The sequence below is a fragment of the Amphiura filiformis genome, chromosome 16, assembly GCF_039555335.1.
Source record: "Amphiura filiformis chromosome 16, Afil_fr2py, whole genome shotgun sequence".
Lineage (NCBI taxonomy): Eukaryota > Metazoa > Echinodermata > Ophiuroidea > Amphilepidida > Amphiuridae > Amphiura > Amphiura filiformis.
This window is the reverse complement of record NC_092643.1, coordinates 44,510,153-44,531,504: the sequence shown is the minus strand read 5'-3', so window position 1 is coordinate 44,531,504 and position 21,352 is coordinate 44,510,153. Positions and strand designations below refer to the sequence as shown.

Below are 21,352 nucleotides of genomic sequence, written 5' to 3'. Positions count from 1 at the left end.
CTTACACACACAGGGGATGTAGATTTCAAATGGAATCGCCCATTCAGGTAATTACATTTGATATTCACACTCCTTGTGTGGAAGATTAAGGTCATATCTTCCATGGGTGGTGTATGAATTTTAACTGGAATAGTCCAATGAAAGGACGAGGGAAAGAAACTGTGAATGAAGGGGAAAATAGGAAGAAAGAAGGAAATAAAGCAACATGACAAATTACCAGATCGACTTCCCCATAGGTGGAATTTTGTTGCATTACAAAATGCCATCTGTAAATAATACTGGTAGTCTGTCTGTGGCTGTGTCTGTGAGTCTGTATGTCCGCCTATTTTCTCTGAGGGTTGCATGTTCATCAAACTTGGAAGGTAGGTGCAACTTGGTCGGAGCTAGACCAAGTTTGCATTCGTTAGTGGGTTACTACCCCGGAGACGCCATCCTGGGGTCTTCTCTCTTACTCCCCATAGGTTGCAATTGCCAGTCTCTCTTATTAGCAACGCCTATTTTCTCGGAGACTAGGGGTCGCACGTTCCTCAAACTTGGTGTGTGGGTGCATCTTGACCCCAGACAGAACAAATTTGTATTGGTTAGTGGGTCAAGGTCACCTGAGGTTATTATTAGTAGTAGTAGCAGTAGCAGCAGCAGCAGTAGTAGCAGTAGCAGCAGCAGCAGTAGTAGCAGCAGTAGTAGTAGCAGCAGCAGCAGCAGCAGCAGTAGCAGTAGCAGCAGCAAATCAAATCAAATCACCTTTCAAAACACCATTGACGTCACATTTTACGGCTGATAGAATTTTGGTAGAAAATAAAGTCACACACATCAAATATAGATAAAAGTTACTTAGGAGCTTCTCGCCTGTTCAATCTCTTTGACGTAATTTCACGGTTGCCTAGCAACTCATTAAGAGTAATTGAGAGCATGGATGATAAGATGCCAATACTTTAAAGTTGTACTTATTTTTAGTACCACAATTGAAGTGTTGTTGTTATTGCATTACTTTGTTTAATGGACTTGAGTTTCACTGTACTCAGAAGTACGTTATTTTGAGAGTTTCACAACATGATTGGTATTGCTGAAGAAGTGCTTTAATCAAAGCCAGATATTAAAAAATAACCTGACAATCCTGTTTGTCAGTCAAATTCTTCAAGAGCTGTGATTTGTTAGTATTGCATAACTAGGGGAGGCACCACGATAGCACCGCCCTAGTTACGCGAGACTAAGAAAGGAAAGTTGTAAAAGAAAAAAAGCAACCACATTTCAGAAGGTGAAATAGGGGTATGTTGCTTGTGACAGTTTACACTGGCAGTTATCAAATTACCTTTCATAGCACCATTGATGTCATATTTCATGGTTGATGGAATTGATGGGTACAAAATAAAGTCATAGACTAAAGTTACTTTGGAGTTGGCTTTTCACCTTTTTAATCTCTTTGACGTAATTTCATGGTTGCCAAGCAACTCGTTAAGAGTAATTGAACCCCCGATGAACCTGTCAATCAAATTCCTCAAGAGCTGTGATTTGTTAGTATCGCATAACCAGGGAACACATCACCCTAGCGTTGCCGTAGTTACGCGAGACTAACAAATGAATACTGCGAAAAACAAACGAACATATTTCAGTATTATTGGTGAAAAAAGGTTGCTTCTCTTGAAAGTTACACTGTGACAGTCAACAAATTGCCTTTCAAAGCACCATTGACGTCATCAGGGATTGCGTTTTAAGGCACGCGAGTATGATCGTACACTATTGCACACTTTAAATCGCCTGTCTGAGTCTCAATTCCTTAACTTCTTATCAAATGCAATTTATTAGTGCACCTGACAGCCCACCCCAACATTTCCAGAAGTGTGTTTTCAAACTCCCTGCGTCATATTTCATGTCTGATGTCAAATATTCCATCAAAAGAATAAAAGTTACTTTGGAGTTAACTTCTGTCCTTTTCGTTCTTTGTGACGTAATTTCACGGTTGCCTAGAAACTCGTTTAGATACCAATACTTTGAAGTTGTACTTATTTTTAGCACCACAATAAGTGTTGTTGTTGCAGAATTGCTTTGTTATGGAGAATTGTGTTTCACTGTAATAAGAATAGGGCAAAGTAATTCATTCAATAAAAAATTGTTTGAAAAATGAAAGCCATCGAATGTTGTGCTGGTAAAAGTGAGATTTGTAATGGCCAGAAGTGTTCAGTGTTTATGAATCAGAATTTTCTACATGGTTTAGCTTGTGAAAAATATAGTAATACAAGCTTCAAAATAAGCAGGCACCCAGGAGCCATTTACCCAATGGTCATAACATTTTGGCTCCTGGTCCACACCAAAATTATATGAACCAGGCTCTACATTTTTTTAAATAGAACCTGGTAGTTAAAGCAGGTTTTGTATTTAATGTGTACAATTGAAATTTAAATGACTCTTAGAGCTTTAAAATTGGCTCCTAGTTCACTAGATCAGGAGACCAGGAGCCACACATTTGGAAAAAGCAGCTCCTAGTCCAGATCTGCTTATTTTGGGGCTTGCAGTAATACAAATTGGAAAGTGAAACATAGTTTTGCTCAACAAGCCACTCAAGTTGTTTTGATTGCATATCGAAAGTACATCATAGATTATGAAAGAGATGATATTTGTCAGCAAATGCACTTAAAAGACTTTTTTGATAAGAGTTAAAAGGCTTCAACTCATAATGGGCTATTCTAGAAATTAATAGCACCCCCTAAAGAAGACATGTAAGTTTGTACCATAAATTTTTGGGAATTCCTAGACCAAAAGTTTATCAAAAAAAAAATAAAATTGGGAATTCCCATTTTGACAATAAATTGATTAAAAAAATGGGAATTCCCAGTGTCCCTAAAGAAGACAGGCAAATTTTTGCCAACATTTTTGGGAATTACCAAGCCTAAAATAAAAGGTGTCTTTTTCTTGGAAATTCCCATGGTTGTGAAAATAATGACCATTTTTTTTTTTTGGGGGATTTCCAGAGCAAAAAATGGTGAAAAATTTTGGGAATCCCATGCCTTCTTTAGTGGTGCCTTAATTTCTGGAATAGCCCAATTGCAGCTTGAGCTTGTGGGTACTCAGATAATTAAGCTATTCCAGCTGAAATTCACACCCCTATGGAAGACATGGACGTAATCGCCAACACAGGGAACGTAGATTTCAAATGGAGTCACCCATCCATGTAACTCCATATTGAAATTCACACTCTGTGTTTGGAAGATTAAGGTCATGTCTTCCATAAGGGGTGTGTAGATTTCAACTGGAATAGCCCAATTATAATGGGGAGCTGTTAGGGGTAGTCACAATCTAATATAGTGTAGAACGGTAACAGCACGTAACTTATTGAAGCGAAATGATTCTGATGTATGTACCTCAGTGGCCATGAAATAAACATTGTGAAGTGTTGTGAGTGTAGTGCATATTTATATATATCACCAACATTTAGGCCTATATTTTCAGTACTGTCTTTCATGTTGTTTCTATGGTCTTTTTCAATATGAAGATCCTGCAAATCTTGAGAAACAACAAAGTTTCACATGTTATACAGCAGATCCGTCTAAATATAATAGGTTCCACATTGACAGGCTGGCTCCACAAAACAATATGCTGCGAGGAAGGTATCAATAATACTTAATGTTCTGCCTGTAATTTCTAGGGTCTATGGCTAGTCATAGTCTGCAACATAAAAAGTCTAAATTTTGAGATGGAGAAATAAAGTTTAATCTATGTGGTAAATTAAATATGAGAAAGGTTTTTAACACAAGTCAACACATACATAAATGACAGCCAGTGAAAAAATTTCACTGACTATCCAGGGTATTGAACTGAAGGCCTATAGATAATAACATCACTGCTCTTCTCCATCTGACTTATTAGCTCAGTTGGTAGAGCATCGGTCCCGTGATCCGAAGGTCCCAGGTTCAAATCCTGGATAGTCAGTGAAATTTTTTCACTGGCTGTCATTTATATATGTGTTGACTTGTGTTAAAAACCTTTCTTAAATTTTGAGATATTTGCTCAAAATATAAGAGCTATCTCAAGAACCACTGAACCAATACTAGGCTTGTTGGTACTCATTTTGATGCATTTTTCATGCTGATTCCAAATATGGTTTGGAATGAAAAATCACAAGTCTAAAATTTTTGAATTTTAAATTTGAATTAAAAAATAAAAACTTTCGTCTGCAGTCGACACTCATGTGAAGAGAGTTGCATGATGCTGTTACCTGTTTCGGACAAAGGTCAAAGTGCAATTCTCTTTAACCTTTTCCCAACGTTCTAGTGTTAGAATTATAGAATCTCTTACAAAGCTATTGGTGTTATTTTTTGTATATTTATGTTGTCTATATTTAGATTGCCAACTTGGAAGCTACATTACAAGAAGTAAGTGATGCTGGTAATAAGAGTGGCTCAACCAACCATAGAAAGCCGTCATCAGTAGAGGTGAGTGGGATTTAATCATTAGAGGTGGCTACAAAGAGGGAAGAATACCCCCTCCTTCCTCGCCCCCCCCCAAAAAAAAAAAATTGGACATTTCCCCATAGTATGAACAAAAAATCACTGAAAATTCCACTATTTGGGCCAAAAATGCCAAATTGTAGGCAAAATGTTTAGATTTCACCCATATTTCACTTTATGTTCCCCTCCCCATACACCTATACCGGAAAAAAATCCTGTTGCTGCCGCTGGTAATCATATGTGTAAATGCAGGATACGTTCCAAACTAGCCACCAAAGGCAATGATTTTGAAATGGAGAAACAGGCAAAAACAGGGAACTAAAAACATTAACATATTTATAACAAAATTAGCATAACAAGAGCACACAATGTTGCAATATACACCAGGCACAAAAAGAAACTGGCCAGTTATAGTCATTCTTGTTGTTCAACAACCTGATGATTTTGGATTATTCTGAAATATAGGCCTACATTTTGTTAATTGTGACACGATCTGGTCCATGGGGGCCAAAGGCGGCAAATTTGAAACTGAGATATAGGTAAAAATAAGGAGTAAAAAACAATAAAAAACGTAAGAAAATAGACATCAAAAAACTTCATAATTTCATAACCAAGTATGCTAGGCCTTTGGTGTTTTCAGTAAATGAAAGCCAATTGCAAGTATAATGTAATAATTATAGTAACTCAATTTTCAAAAATGCCTCCTTTGGCCCCCATGGACCAGATCGTGTCACAATTGGACTTTGCTTTCTCACCCTGTTCGTGAAAATCGAGCAAGAATTGACCGAGATATGCCCCTCCAAACCTTCAGAATCAAAAGTTGCAATTTAAACTATACAACTGCTTGTTACATTGTGTTCTTTATTGATTGGCCTGTGGTGCTTGTGTGCAATACACCTGGGCAATACAACGATGTGTTCCTATTGAAAATCGTTTAAATTGCAACTTTTGATTTTGAGGTTTAAGGGTTTGGAGGCGCATATCTTGGTCAATTCTTGCTTGATTTTCACGAACAGGGTGTCAAATGAGAAAGCAAAGTCCAATTAATAAACTGTATATTTCAGAATAATCCAAAATGATCAGGTTATTGAACAGCAAGGATGACTATAACTGATGAGTTTCTTTTTGTGCCAGGTGTAGTATGGTAGGCATATAAGATTCCACTGATTCCAGTAACAGTATATGCTTGGATACTGAGTAAGTTGATAATGTTAAAAATAACACAATTTACCAAATTTACCTCCTGTGGCCTGTATCACATATGAGAAGCAATAAAATGAAATATAAAACCACCAAAGTTAATAGTTTCATTGTAAGTTATACTAGTCGCTATATGTTGTGAATGTGATGGACTATGAATTCCAACATAAAAATGGGGTTCTGTGTTTTTGGCAAGGCTTAATTAAAATGTGTTTATCTCTTCAAGTTGTGCCAAACTTTTTTTTGCTTCATATTTTTGTGTTGGGGTGTTTGGTAAAGAATGTTTCAAAATACAATTATCTGTTGTCAAATCAGTTGCATGTAGGTTAGATATGAAAATGAGGAATACTGTGTGTTTACTTGGGAGGGGGAGACCTATCACACAGCAAAATTTGATTAAGTAATTTTTATTAAATCTCTAATTGACTGAATGCAGGGATACATGTACATTTTTTGGAAATTTCTGGATTTTGGCCATATTATAAAAAATATTCCGGAAAATAATTGTTAATTTTTTTTTTTTTTTTACATTTCAAGAATTGGATGATGATGATATTTCATTTTAAAGAGCAAAAACTTTTCTTAGGGAGGGAGGTGATACCCTAGCCTATTCCCTGGACAAGCTACAATAAATGTTAGATGCAGCACACAAGCGCTCAGCCGTTTGGCCAAGGCCCAGTTTGATTTTCAGGAAATTTAGGAATCATGCCCACTTGCATCACTGTGAATGATACAGGAGTTTGCATCATTTAATTACTTATAATGTAGTCTTTACTCTTTAGACATGACATCCACCGTTATCATTCTTCTTAACATTTTAGACGTCTCATCTGGAGAGGAGAATACACTCCTTAGAGATGGAGCTTAAACTATCTCGGGACCAAAGACGTCAAACGCTGGATGAGGTCAATCAGCTCCAAGCTAAACTACGGGATAAGAACACAATATCAGCTCAAGATAGTCACCAGTTATTAAAATCAGAGGTAATATATATGTTAAAGCTGATAAATTTATTTAAAGTACTGTAACAGGTGGAAATTTTCCCGCTACATTTATTTTCATGCTTTTCATGTTCCAAGTTGGTACCTCAAAAATAACAATGCATGAATATTTCTTTTGTGTATAGGTTAATGTAAGGAAACTTAGAATCAGAAATTTAAAAACAAGGGAAACTGTTAGTTATTTAGCATAATTTTGTTTTTGTCGCTGTCATATATCAGTGCATTGTTTTTTGAGCAATTTGATCCTGCTACATGAATGTATGTCTGCATAACATGTGCATTTACAGGTTTTAAAATTTGTTGTAATGCACCAATTGGATCTAAGGCGCTGTTATGAAGTGCTCTTTAATACAACTATACATATATTAATAACACAACAAGGTGAACTGGATAGACAGAACAGGAATATGGGGCGGGATCCGGTTTTAGAATGCAATAGGAAAACCGGACTACCTTGGCAAAAAGCTGCAAGGATGGTCATATATCAACAACCATGCTCACTTACAGCACTGTCTGGAATCGAACCCGGCCTTATTCAGTGGTAAGAGGCGACTGCTACAACCACTACCCCAAACCGTCCTCTTCTGTGTATTATGTGTTTGCTTTCTTTATTGTACCCAGTTCATTACTATAGTCCAATTGGCTTCCTCAAGATAATGACTTCAGTACTTTGTTGCACTTACTTTCCGTGCATACAGATGCACCGCCTTTGATCATATGTGTAAACATTTGAGTCTTTGAGTCAGTTCAGTTCAGTTCTTTGAGTCAACGTGCATAAATTAATACTATGCACACTGGATCTCGCACTGACGTCACAAATGGACTATATGGAACGTTTTAAAACAACAGTATTCAAATACAGTATTGAATGTAATCACTCTGAGAAATCTTTTGTATTTGTTTACTATTTCAGTTAACCAAGAGGGATGAGACAATTCAAAGATTACGTATAGATTTACTCAATATCCAGGAAAAATATGAAAATACATTATCACAGGTAAGAAATGAAGAAAGCATGCTTGTATTACCTAATTTTGAAATTTGAGAAGAGCATCCTTTGATGAAGTTTTTGTTTCTGTTTAAAATGGCATGTTTAAAATGAACACCATTTTTGACAAATGCACACTTTGAAGCTATTAAAAAGAAAATGTAAGTTGTTTTCTTATTTGAGTTGCCAATAATGTGTACATGTAGGCCTACATATTTTCAGGTTTCTCTTCAGGCTTTTAAAAGTTTAAATAAGTAAACTAATTTGCAAAGAAGCAACAGGGACATGTAATATAATGAGTAGAATTAGTCTGTCCAATATCTTAAAAAGTGACAATGCCGACATTACAGTCCATTTTTGATGGACGGTCACAAATGTAGCTGATGTTTTGTAGCTGATGGCATGTTGGCGCAGTTGTACGGGCTCTGCCTTGTAATCGGAGGATTGCGAGTTCTAGCCCCAGCGGTGTCATCGTGTTGTGCTCTTGGGCAAGGCGCTTAACCTTACTTGCCTCTCTCCACCCAGGGGTGAAATGGGGAGCTGTTATGATTATTGTCCATTGAGCGCCGCCCAAAGGTATGAGCATGCCTTGGACATTGTATGGCAGCTGACATATTCTAATGACAGCGGAATAAATTTAAAGCGCTTTGGTACATGTACACATGTGAAAGGTGCTGTATAAATACCAACATTTATTTATTTAACATTTATTCTGCTTTGATAGTTTGATAGACAAGAAAGGAAACTAAGAAGAATAGAAGAAGACACAAGAGTTAAAAATGAGGAGGTATGTGTTATGTACATTACAATTATAGCAACAATGATCAGGATGTGGAGAAAAAATATGATGTTTGTACCAATTAAATTCTAGAAAACTTAATGAATAATATATTTACTGTATTCATTCCATTAACCGCCAAGGGCAATTACTAAGGTCACATATTGGGTGGTCGCTTATATAATTTACGTTAAAATGGCCCAAAATATGGATTTTATGTGTAGACAGTTCTGTATTTGTTACACGTGTAGTTTGATCCTGCATATAATGATGGAGGATCATTGTGTAGTCGATACCTGCACATAAGGATCATCAGTGGCGTACCGTGGCCGCCCCAACCCCGGGGGGGCTGAAGAAGAAACAATTTTGCCGCCCCTTCCTTAACAGCCTGAAAAGGTTGACCCAATTTTTTCACGGTCGTTTGAAAAAGTGAAGAGAAAAAAAAAAAAAGCGGTTTTAGGCGCTAGCGCCCTAAAAGCAACCTTTTTTCAAAAATTTTTATGCTTTTTCAATTTTGTGCGCCCTTTTTTATTTGCTAATTCGTTTTGCCGCCCCCTTAGTTTTTGCCACCCCTGTTTTTGCCGCCCCCTACTTTGACCCCGGGGGGCTGGCGCCCCCAAAGCCCCCCCCCAAAATACGCACATGATCATGTGCAGTAAAGTTGCTGGTTGGGCACATATAAGGGCATGGGTGGTAAATGGAAGGAATACGGTAATATATATTTCAACTCCTCTCTCATGAAAAGTTAGTTGTATAAGTTTGAGGCTTGTATAGATTAAATGTGCCAATCCCGATTACAGATGCATAAAGTAGTAACAAAGACCATGAACAACATAATTATAAATTTAAATTTAAGTTTTTAGTTAAATTGCTTTGGTGGTTTGGATTCTAAGCAAAAATGTATTTCGCAGTGGCTCATAAACACATTAAACAGTACATGATTTCCGGGTAGGTAACCAGCAAACTACTATCTTTTTGTTCAACGAAACTAAACAAAACATATTTCAGGTCTAAAATTTTACTGCGGTTATGAAAAGGATCATTATGAACTTATCCAAAATCTAGCCTTTGATTGGGCAGAAGGGGAAGGAGGTTGTCAATTAGCTCATACTCATTTAATTGAGCTTTAAAAAGGGATGCTAATGTAGATGATTTCATTTCTTAATAAATTTTACATCTTTCTTTTTCAGTTTCATCAGAAAGATGCTGCTCTACAACATATCCAACATGAATGTCATGCTTCCAGGGAAGAGGCTAATAATGCACACTTAGCCATCAAAAATCTAGAAAAAGAACTGGCAGTAATAAAGGAGAAATACTCTGATGCAAGTAACGAGATGGCATCTCTACAGGAGACCATTGGAAAGATGCAGGTGGCTTCGGATGACACCAGGAATGCTCTGGCGGCAGAAGTAAGGAACTTGTGCATGTGATATTATCTGATCCTTCCAGGCTAAAGATGGCAATTTAAAAAATGCAGGCAAACATAGGGGCCGTCAGCCTTTTCCGTGGGATCTGCCATCTTGTGGGTACTGTCGTTCTGCATGTTATGCGTTAGACATAACGCCCCTGATTACGCGGAAGTCCCAGCGCGTGATGCACCTCTTCAGTCATGCGTCAACGCTGTGATCTTAGCAACAAGGCACTCCGTACCCACAAAATGAGGTGTTGACGTCACAATGACTATACCTCTATAACATATCAACAAAAGCTTGAAAATTGGCAAAAAATTGATTTTTTTAAAATAAACATATTTTGAAAATGTTCTGAATTTTTATCAAATATTTTCAGTACAAAACATCATTTTTGGCCCCGAAACGGCTGATTTTACATGATTGTAGGAAAAAGTAAAAAAAAAAAGCTCCCAAAATGCAAAATCTGGGTCAGTCTGGCCCGTAAAATGGTGTTTTTTTTGTCACCTAATAATTAAATTATTTAAATTGCTGCCTTATGTCTAGTTGGATCAGACTTGTTATATTTGTTGTGTGTGTTATGTTATGCGGCCTATACACAATCAATTTGATAGATCAATATCATAAACCCTAGATACAAGAGTGGATACAAAATCTGCCATTGTGCTCTACACACGAACATCAATGGTGATTTTATTGTCCAACCGTCAATAAAATCAAACTAGATTAGATCTCTTCAATACTATTGAAGAGAAATATTATTTTGTATCCAATCCTGATGGCTGTATCAAATTGCACATGTAAAGTTAACACTTGCTGAGAGTATACACACACATTCAAGGGTGGTTTTATAGTCCAAATTCACTCAGAACGGTGGTCAACCGATATATATTGTTGTGCAAGGCTCACTCAGTCATTTTATGAGGCAATACAAACGATCAAATTTGATGTTGAAATGAGAAAATTAATTTTCTCGGCCAAATGAAAAGCAATAATTTTCATTTTTTCAGTAAATGTCAGGACAAAACTATAATGGTTGATACTGAATTTTTTTTTCAAATCCTGGTGTTAAACTTAGGCGTGAAATTCAGTTATTTAGTGTAAGATTTTCTATTTTGATAGGCTTCAAGTTGGCCCGCGAACTTTTTTTTTGATCAACCTTTTAGCTTTTCATAGGTATCTACCAATGACAATCACGAATAGTGAATGAAATATTCAATCATTGTTCTGATGAGCAGAACTTTAATTAAGATCCTAGTACAGTAGTATTACGAAACAAAGTTAAGTTTTTCAACCTGACAGAGTGAAATGTTTTCCATTTATGGTATTATTTACAATACACAGGCTAATGTTAATATTCTATCAATATGTTTTACACTTCAGAAACGTCAAGCTGAGCAACAGGTATAGTCCATTCCTGTATTTCCTAACAAAATCATCTTAATTGTTGGTTTCAACTAACATTTTGTTTAGTTTTTGTCTCGCCTGATAAGGCAGGAGACTATATAATCACTTTTCCGTATGTAGGGGTGTGCGTGCGTGCGTGTGTGTGTGTGTGTGTGTGTGTGTGACAAATTTGATTAAAGTTTTGGTTTTTCTCGGAGACTAGGAGTCGCACGTTTCTCAAACTTGGTGGGTGGGTGCATCTTGACCCGAGACAAAACCGGTTTGTATTGGTTAGTGGGTCAAGGTCACTGAGGTCCTCTAGGGGTCATCTGAGGTCAAATTAGTAAAAACTGCCATATGGGCATGAAACTTGGTAGGTACAGTCAACATTTCAAGCCAAATTATTGGAAGTTCATTTCAAGGTCACCAGGGGTCATCTGAGGTCAAATTAGTAAAAACTGTCTGATGGGCATGAAAGTTGGTGGGTACAGTCAACATTTCAAGCCCAATTTTGGAAGGTCATTTCAAGGTCACCAGGGGTCATCTGAGGTCAAATTAGTAAAAACTGTCCGATGGGCATGAAAGTTGGTGGGTACAGTCAACATTTCAAGCCAAATTTTTGGAAGGTCATTTTGAGGTCACCAGGGGTCATCTGAGGTCAAATTAGTAAAAACTGTCGGATGAGCATGAAACTTGGTGGGTACAGTCAACATTTAAAGCCAAATTTTTGGAAGGTCATTTTGAGGTCACCAGGGGTCATCTCAGGTCAAATTAGTAAAACTGTCAGATGGGCATGAAACTTGGTGGGTACAGTCAACATTTAAAGCCAAATTTTCGGAAGGTCATTTCAAGGTCACCAGGGGTCATCTGAGGTCGAATTAGTAAAAACTGTCGTAAGGACATGAAACTTGGTGGGTACAGTCAACATTTTTAGAGCGGTCATTTTGGGGTCACCAGGGGTCATCTGAGGTCAAATTAGTAAAAACTGTTGTATGGGCATGAAACTTGGTGGGTACAGGCAACATTTAAAGCCAATTTTGTGGAAGGTCATTTCGAGGCCATCATGGGTCATCTGAGGTCAAATGAGTAAAATCTGTTGTATGGGCATGAAACTCAGTGGGTACAGTCAACATTTAGAGCCAAAGTTTTGGAAGGTCATTTCAGGGCCACCAGGGGTCAAATTAGTAAAAACTGTTGCATGGGCATGAAACTTGGTGGGTACAGTCACCATCAGCCAGATAATCGTACCTAGCTGATAACTGCCACATTCATTTACCTCTACCAAAAGTAATTGCAAAAGCAAGCGGTTGCGAAAGTAGGCGAGACTCGTGGTTCGAGAACCGCCTTGTTTAGGGAACAAACCTTGTGTTATGGACATGTGTTTGGGATATAATTTGATCAAAGTTAGGACTCATAAAATCTAGTATTGATTTGTTTGCTGTGATCTATATGATTGAATGCAAAACAGTAATGCAATTGATGCTGAGTGTTAAAATATGAACATTATCCATTTATGATTTATTTGATGGACATGTTAACCCTCTGAGCACTACCTGCCGATCTAACATTGCCTCTGATTGGTCAATTCCATGATATTTTCACTGTAATCACCAATCAGAATGGAGCTTTGCAAATAATTCATGTGGTGAAATTATTCTAACAATGTTGCTGATTGGACCAATTGATGATAATGAAAACTTCTTTTTGGCCAATCGGCAGGTAATTCTCATGAGGTTAATGAAAAAAGAAAGAAAATAGAAAGAAATATACAATGTAATTATTGTAACCTTCTGCCTTTAGCACTGAAAATGCTAAATGCATATAGTCACTTTTGTGTTCACTTGCTCTGCAGACAAATTAACAATAAAATGATGATGATTATTTGACCTTTGATCAAATTATATCTGCTTGTCAATATACAGACATGTATGCACCACACACAAATGTCTGTCAAAGTTTTTTTAATGATTTATCCACTTTCACAGGAAAAGGAGTATTTTTAACCTTCATCAAATACTTTTTACGTGACTCGGATATACTTTGATCAGCACTGACAATGTAGCCCTCATATACACTGCCAGTTATAATTCATCACCCATGAATATACTTATACAGGCATGAAAATTTTCAGCATTTTAGCTGATTTCAGTGCTCTTTGTTATTGTTTTCAGTGTTTTTTAGCCTATTTCTGAATCAAATTCACAGAAAATGGTAAAAAAAGAAGTTGCTTTTTTTTCCCCAAGATCAGTTTTCATGCCTGCTTAAGTTATAGTGTCAAGGCCTTGAAATTTCTACTTGCTTGTTGCTGATCAGAGTATATATTAAAGTTGGTTCGGCTTATAATAGGCAAACATTATTTGGTTTTTGTTATTGCTCGTGCCAATAAAGTCCCAATGTATGCTCGCGTAAATTCACATAATCGTGCGCCAGTCATACATAACGCAACTAAAAAAAAAAGGCGCAGTGATTTATAGTGCGCTATGCACAGGCACAACACTTAGACGTTGATCCACAAGCCTCAGCACACTTTACAGGTTGTTGCTGACCACTACGGCCCCACATCATTCCATAAACCATTAAACAGCAATTCAGGGAATTTTTTCCACGAGAGCAACTGCTCGCACCATAGTCGAACACCTTATCGATTGAGCTAACTTGACTGCTCAACTTAACTAGCGTAAGTGATGCGCACAACTGCGTGCATGCCATTCTATATCAATACATGATGTTATGAGTCTTTTTTTTTTTTTGCCTATTATAAGCCGAACAATGAAACGGTGGTAGTGAATAGGCAAACTAATTACAGACCCTTTCCCTATCTTCCGGGTGACCTATATTTGTTTCCCAAATCCTTAACCATTCCTTGCATACTATTTAGTTGAAAGTTATAACCTTAATCACCTGGATAATGACCTGAAGTTCCTGTCTGCTTTTGCTAACTTTGCTTAAAGGGGCGTGGTCCAATCTTTTTATGTTCTGTTTTCTATCTTACATTGGGTCCTACCATTAAAACAATATGTTTCCAAATTTTGATAGCTATCTGTCAGGGAGGGGGTATCCTGCCCCCTTAGAAATCAACTTCTAATCAATGTCTCTAGATCGGACCATTTGAGACCATTTTCATAGAAATGGGAGCGCTTTTAGTTTCTGACCCCAGTGTGGTCAAAACTTTGGTGTGTTTTATTTTACAAAATATAAACAGTTTTGAAATTTGAACTATGTTGTATGAAATTTAACTCCTGTTGACTCCTTTGGACATTTTGAATTAAAAATTTTAACATAGTTTACCATTTTCTGCACATCTTTTCTGATCTAGGGACATCGACAAGAAATTGATTCCCGAAGGTGCGGGATATCCCCTTAAAACTAAACTAAATGATTTCATAAAATTTTCACATGTTTTTCAAACAGAGAAGTATGCCATTAAATAGCGAAATAATCAAGGTTTGTTCTTTGAATTATAAAATCTTCATCAGTAACAAAGGTATGTTGTCAAGCGTATCTAACATGGCTAAGGGTGTAACTAATTTCCAAACTAATTGCCTTTTAGAGGACTAATTTAGTGTCAGAGTCATTTTGTGTGTTTCACATTAATAGCATTTATCTTTGATCCGTGTTCATTTTTCTGTATATTAAGCTGAGCCTGAATATTTAGTACTCTGAGGATCTGGGATGACTGTCACTGGCCATGAATATAGTCCATTTGACTTCCTTGAGAGAGTTATGTATTAGTGCGTGTAGTATAAAATTGCATGCATTGATTCAAAGAACTGGCATCTTTACACACACAATCAAAGGCAGTACATCTGTACACATACAAAGTACCTCCAACAAAGTACTGATGTCACTCCAGTCTTTTGAGGAAAGCGAGAGCAATCGCTCGCTACTGCTCTCCTTAAATCTGATATAGGAGAGTGATTTTTAGCTCTCCCTAATTGACCATTCTCTCCTTACATTCTATTGTAAATACTCTAAACAGCTCTCCATGATGGCTCCAGAAGAGCTATTTAATGCTGTCCTGCAAATTCCAAAAACCAGTCCCTGCACTCTCTCAAGGAAGCCAAATGGACTATAACACAAGGCGCCTTTAAAACATATTTCATAATTTTTCTATCTGTAATTTGTCATGCAGGTGGCAGAGAGATACGACGAGGTCGTGGAGATGAGGAACGAGATGGACATCTTGGAGGAGAAACACCGTGAAGCTCTGGCTCAGGTACAACACAGAGGAGAGGTGATACAACGACTAAGAGGAGACGTCAAGGATGCTAGTACAACGGTGAGATTGGATAACACAGCAAAGACTTCAATGGAAATATTGAAACTTTATATTATTGTCTGTGTGTCGAAGGCGACATGCGTGTACGGGATTGTATTCAATCTGCTGACTTGTTTTCGTGCATATCAGGGGTCAAACAAGATTCACTTTTAGTTGCAACAAGTCCCGAACCCATCATAAGTTCCAAACCTAAAAATTAAATCTCAATTCTTCTATAGGTTTATATATTATTGAGGTTTAGGGCATTTTAGGTTAGGGTCGAGGTAAGGTTTAGGGTTAGCATTAGGGTTATGTTTAAGTTAAGGATTAAGGCTTAGGCTAAAGGTTAGCCTTTGGCTACCAGTTCATGAGAGAATCAAGTTCAAGACACTCATGCTTGTGTGCAAGTCCCTGAATGGGCTTTCAATCAGTACATTTCCAATTGTCTCACGGTCAAGAGCTCCATACATGCTATGAGTACTAGGTCCAGTGAGAGTGTTAATTTTATCATTCCTCGCACCAGGAAATGTGCTGGGGATAGAGCCTTTTCAGCGACTGCTCCAAAGTTCTGGAATGGCTTACCATCTTCAATCAAGAATGCCATCAGCCTGGACTCATTTAAGTCATTGATGAAAACTCACTTTATTTCCTTAATTTTTGCTGCCATTGCTTTTTGTATTTTTTAATTTTTCGGTTTTCTTTTCTCTTGCGCCTTGAATGCCAGGCAAGGTGCATATAAATACTTGTTGTTATATTGTTATGTTAGGATTAGGATAAACTTAAGGGTTAGGGTAAGTGTTAGGATTGAAAATACATTTATTGGGATTTCAGACTAATGACCCTTCATAAATATGAAAGAACTGGTACATTCCTGTGGCCATATTTTAAAATCAGTTTTACCTGCATCCAACCCATTGGGCTATTCCATTTAAAATCCACACTACCTCTGTGGAAGATTTCAGAAATATCTTCCACAAAGAGAGTATGAATTTCAAATGGAATGAACACATTAAGCATATCCATTTGAATTTCATACACCCTCTGAGAAAGATTAAACCTGATTAAGAAGGAAGGTGAGTGTCAAATAGAGTTGGTTAATGTGATAATTTATGACTCATTCTTAGGTACTTTGTCATGTAGAAGTCAGATAGCTACTGCTGAAAAAAGCTTGACAGTTCCAAACTTGTCCGACGGTTCAACTGGAAGAACCCGCTAAAAAACTTACTAATTGTTACCCAATGAACTCCCGTCGTAAAAGCCTATCCCACAACATGTGGGTAACTTTGTAATATACTTGGATTCAAACTTCTCACCATGTAACATGAATGAAACATCTTGGATGAGAAGATGTCAGAAGATCACGATTGAACTGAGCACCCATAGATCAAAAATTGTCTGCTCTTTCCCCGGCTGACCCATAAGCTCAGTTGGCAGTGCATTGGCTCAGTAAACCAAAGGTCCCAGATTCGAATCTTGCCAGGTTTGAATCCTGGATGGTCAATAGAATTGTTTTCACTGGCTATTATTCATGTTGTGTAGTGAGAAGTTTAAATCCAAGTATATCGTAATTAGTGTAAACAACATTTTCATCTGTACCCCAATTGACTGTGTGCTTATTTGTTTGTTTTAACTGTTTATTGTTTATTTTGGTTTGTGTTTGTTGCTTTCCCTTATTTATCAGCTTGAGGAAAAGATCGAGAGAATACAGAGTTTAGAAAAGGACCTTAGAACAGCGCAAGAGCAACTTGAACGCTTTGAATATGAGGTACATTTGTAGCGTATCTGTTGTCATAAGCTAGTAATGATATAGTATTGATGTAAGAATTAATCCCAATTCCAGAAAAATACAGACTAATGTTTGGGGATTGAAAAAAGATTATCCTGTTTTGTCAAATGAAACATTATTAAATCCTAATCCTTTAGCTAGTTTTAACTGGAAATGAAAGTCAAATTTAATGTTCTATTTTGGGAAATAAGGGCAAGGCCAAAACATTTTTAGGGTGTTTTTTTTTGTATGCTGTGACAATCAAGCCCAAAGACTTGAACAAAGACTAATTTTAAGTTACGCACTCTAATTTTTGGAGAACATATTTTCCAATATTTTTCATAACAATTATCAAGAACAACATAAAATTATGAGGAATGCTTATGATGAATGCTTAGACTTGGGCCAAAGAAAATGTGCCAATTATTGGCACATTTTCTTTCAAATTGCACAAAATAGTTTGGCTTTTATTGCCAATTGTAACCAAAGGATTAAGATTGAGCTGTTTCATCTGGCAAAGTAAGACAATTTTTTTTAATTTCCCCCCTCCCCCCAAAAAGAAAATAAATAGTGCTGTATTTTTCTGGAATAAGGAGTAGGCCCAGGGCCTGTCATAAATAGTTTAAGAAGATTGAAAGATGTAAAGTTGAGTGTACATAATGTAACAGTAAGTTACACTGTACAAAGGACCTAGTGATAGCCAGTGATAGGACGTACAATTAGGATTATTGTCTTGAGAGGATTCCCCTGTTATGAAGACTACCAGTACATTGTGATTTTGTGTCATTTTTTGTGTTTTTTGGCAGAAGGGCACACCAGTCATTGATGTCAATAGTGTATTTGTCAATTTAAAACCAATAGTGTATTTGTCCATTTAAAACCATTGTATTTGGATGTTCCATTTAAAATCCACACTACCCCTGTGGAAGATTTTGAAAATATCTTCCACAAGGGGAGTATGAATTTCAAATGGAATGGAACACATTAGGCAGATCCATTTGAATATTATATACTCTCTGAGAAAGATTCAACCTGAATCTTCCAAGGGAGGGTGAGTTTCAAAAGGAGCTGCTAATGTGTTCATTCCATTGGAGATTCATACTCCCCCTGTGGAAACTATGTCCAAAATCTTCCACAAGGGTAGTGTGGATTTTAAATAGAATATCCCATAAAATAGTTTATCACATTATGTTGTTGAAAAGAACTTTATGAGAAAATATGTTGTGGTTAAGGGATGGGGTATGAACGTTTGGACAGTATTTATTGTGGGACATTAGAGCACATCAGACATATCGAATTGCATTCTGAATACGAAGAATATCCTTCTGATATCAAATAATTTTGATTTGTTGAAATTAGCAATGTAATACACATTTTATGGCAAATGATTAAAATTGATATTTTTGATATTTAACAGTACTCAAGTAAACTTGATAAATCTGATGATTTATACTTAAAGTGTATGTAGGTGATGAAAAGCCGACGATCAATTGAAAATTTTGACCTTTCGTATTGAAGATATGGAATTTTTTTCCCAAAACACCAAAAAAAATTAGGTCTTTTGGGAAAAAAATCCATATCTTCAATATGAAAGGTCAAAATTTTCAATTGATCGTCGGCTTTTCCTCCCAGCTACATACACTTTAAGAATACATCATTACATTTATAAAATTTACTTGAGGACTGTTATTATATCAAAATGTGAAAAATATCAAATTTTAATAATTTGTCATAAAATTTGTATTATATCGTGAATTTCAAAAATGAAAATTATTTGATATCAGAAAGACATTCTTCGATTCAGAATGCAATTCGATATGTCTGATGTGCTCTCATGTCCCACAAAAATACTGTCAAACGCTCAAAATGCTCATTCCAGATCCCTTAAGTACCTGAAGTTACAAAACTATGGAAAGACCAATTGGCCTTGGCATGTTATACTCAGACTTGCTTGTCAATAATATGCAGTGTGTGTTTGTAAAAGTAATGTTGTGTAACCATGATACATCTGAAGATAGATAACTTCGTGAAAATTGTTCAAAACTTTTTATGAAACCATGGAATTAGACCATTCAGGCATATGGTGATGCAATCCATTGGTACTCTATTTGACCTTATTAGCACCCCTACACTGACTAGAACCTCTGTGAATTTTCTAACTTGTATTTGTTTAAGCATCCCCTTTTATTGAATATTTAGCATGAAATATTTATATAATATTGAATAGCTTTGAATATTTATATAATATTGAATGGCTTTGAGTGCAATATATTCTTGTATCACACGAAAATAAGCCATTCAATATTATTATTATTATTTATATCAGGCTTTTGCTATGCGGTAAAATGAAAATTTAATGCTTACCTAGCCACCGGGTTTAACCAATGTGTATTGTAATGTAAGCTTACCTTTTGACCTTCTTGTTTTCTGCTCTTTACTCTCCAAAGACAATTTCGGAATAATTATTTGTAGATGTGGATTATATTTCCTAAGGTTATCATTATCCAGAATTGCCGCTGAATTAAGTTTGTGACTTTACTTGTTTATACAGGACGAAATCTCCTGTGAGCCGTTACGATGTCTGTAGTGTATTGTTGTGCTGTTGTATCATGACGCGTGTTGGTGCCGTTACCATGGTAACGCGCGACGTGTACCCGATACGCGTACAATATACAAGAAATATTGTATTGCATCCGGGTATTTTGAAAATATTGTACAATATACAGTTTTATTGTATCGCTCAAAAGCCTGATATAAATAATAATTTTAAATATTGTAGTCATCCAGATACTTTAATGACACACTGCGATATGCAGGTTTATGGTACCACCCAGAAGGCTGATATATAATAGTAATATATTCTAGCTGATAAACAATTGCTATCATTTCAATATCTTTTCCTCTCAGGTTTCCACAAATCATAGAGAGACAAGTGAGGTTACGGCACAACTTCAATCTGATTTGTCCGAGAAAGAGGGATCACTGAAAGACATTAAGTCTGAGGTAAACCATCTGAATGGAGAACTCTCACATAGCCATGAAAAGGTAAGTGTAACAAATCAATTGGGTGTTCGATCTGAATCTAACACCAATTCAGCTAAGGAAATCAAAATGTTTCATCATTGACCAGGATTTGAACCTGTGACCCCTGGTCAATGACGGGAAACGGTTTCTTACCATGCTCGAGTGGAAGAATAAGTTGGGATCATTACTATTAACTGGCCAAGAGTACTAGGTAAAGTGTTACACCTTGTTTTTAGTGATTTGTAGACAGGCAGGCAGTGCTACATTGTCAATTGACATTTTCGATAAATCCCATAAGCCGTTGCAAGTAGCCTGAGATGTCGTCATTTGAGGTCACGCCGAAGCGCACTTTGTTACTGCGCATTTAACGGCTTTGAATTGCGCAGAAGCGATGTTCGCTAAACGATATGTGCATCGGCGTGACGTCAAATGACAACATCTCAGGTCTACTCGTAAAGGCTTATTGGATTAACTGAAAAGATAAATAAGCAAAATTGCAACTTCAAACATTGCAATGCATTGTGGGGCAGTTTTGGTATAGCATGAACCTGTCTTCAGTGTAGAGAAGAATTATTAATAATTCATTTATTTATTTAATATTGTAATAATATATCATTAAAAAAATATTAAAAATAATTCGTAACATTACAATTTTTGATTTCAGTTGTACTACAATTTGCCGTAACTGTCCCACAGTGCATTATGAATTTACTGCTGATGTCACCTATTGTGTAGGGAATTATCAGGGTGTTTTGCTTTTTGTGAGCACCGTACTGAAAAAATTAATGCGGTGTTTACATACATGTAGCTGACAGGTTGTTAAATTTATTAAAAATGAAAATTCTGGGAAGTACCATGTTTTGCACTAAGAAAAATTAGCAAAAAAATGAGAATCAGAAACATGATTTTACTTGGCAGAGTATTATGTTATTTGTTGTAAGAGGGCGGTGCTAAAATTGAGGTTGACCCATAGACAGTAGACACTGAATAGTAAAAACATTGTGTGATATTTGCTTCTGCCTGTACACAAATATACTAAATTTGACCCCATAAATAAAGCAAGATAGTGTCTATGCAGTCGGAGGGCCATCATGCGCG

General features: G+C 36.5%; 1 protein-coding gene across 1 annotated transcript in view; it reads left to right on the top strand.

Annotated features, from left to right (window-relative positions):
- The window catches only part of LOC140136050 (uncharacterized), a 163,705-nt gene that overhangs the window by 62,649 nt on the left and 79,704 nt on the right, over positions 1 to 21,352 (top strand). Inside the window, exons 9-16 of the mRNA XM_072157753.1 lie at positions 4,338 to 4,427; positions 6,464 to 6,625; positions 7,557 to 7,640; positions 8,356 to 8,418; positions 9,600 to 9,821; positions 15,340 to 15,486; positions 17,147 to 17,230; positions 20,138 to 20,275. Coding sequence (XP_072013854.1) covers positions 4,338 to 4,427; positions 6,464 to 6,625; positions 7,557 to 7,640; positions 8,356 to 8,418; positions 9,600 to 9,821; positions 15,340 to 15,486; positions 17,147 to 17,230; positions 20,138 to 20,275 — 990 coding nt within the window. The remainder of the gene's footprint in view (positions 1 to 4,337; positions 4,428 to 6,463; positions 6,626 to 7,556; positions 7,641 to 8,355; positions 8,419 to 9,599; positions 9,822 to 15,339; positions 15,487 to 17,146; positions 17,231 to 20,137; positions 20,276 to 21,352) is intronic.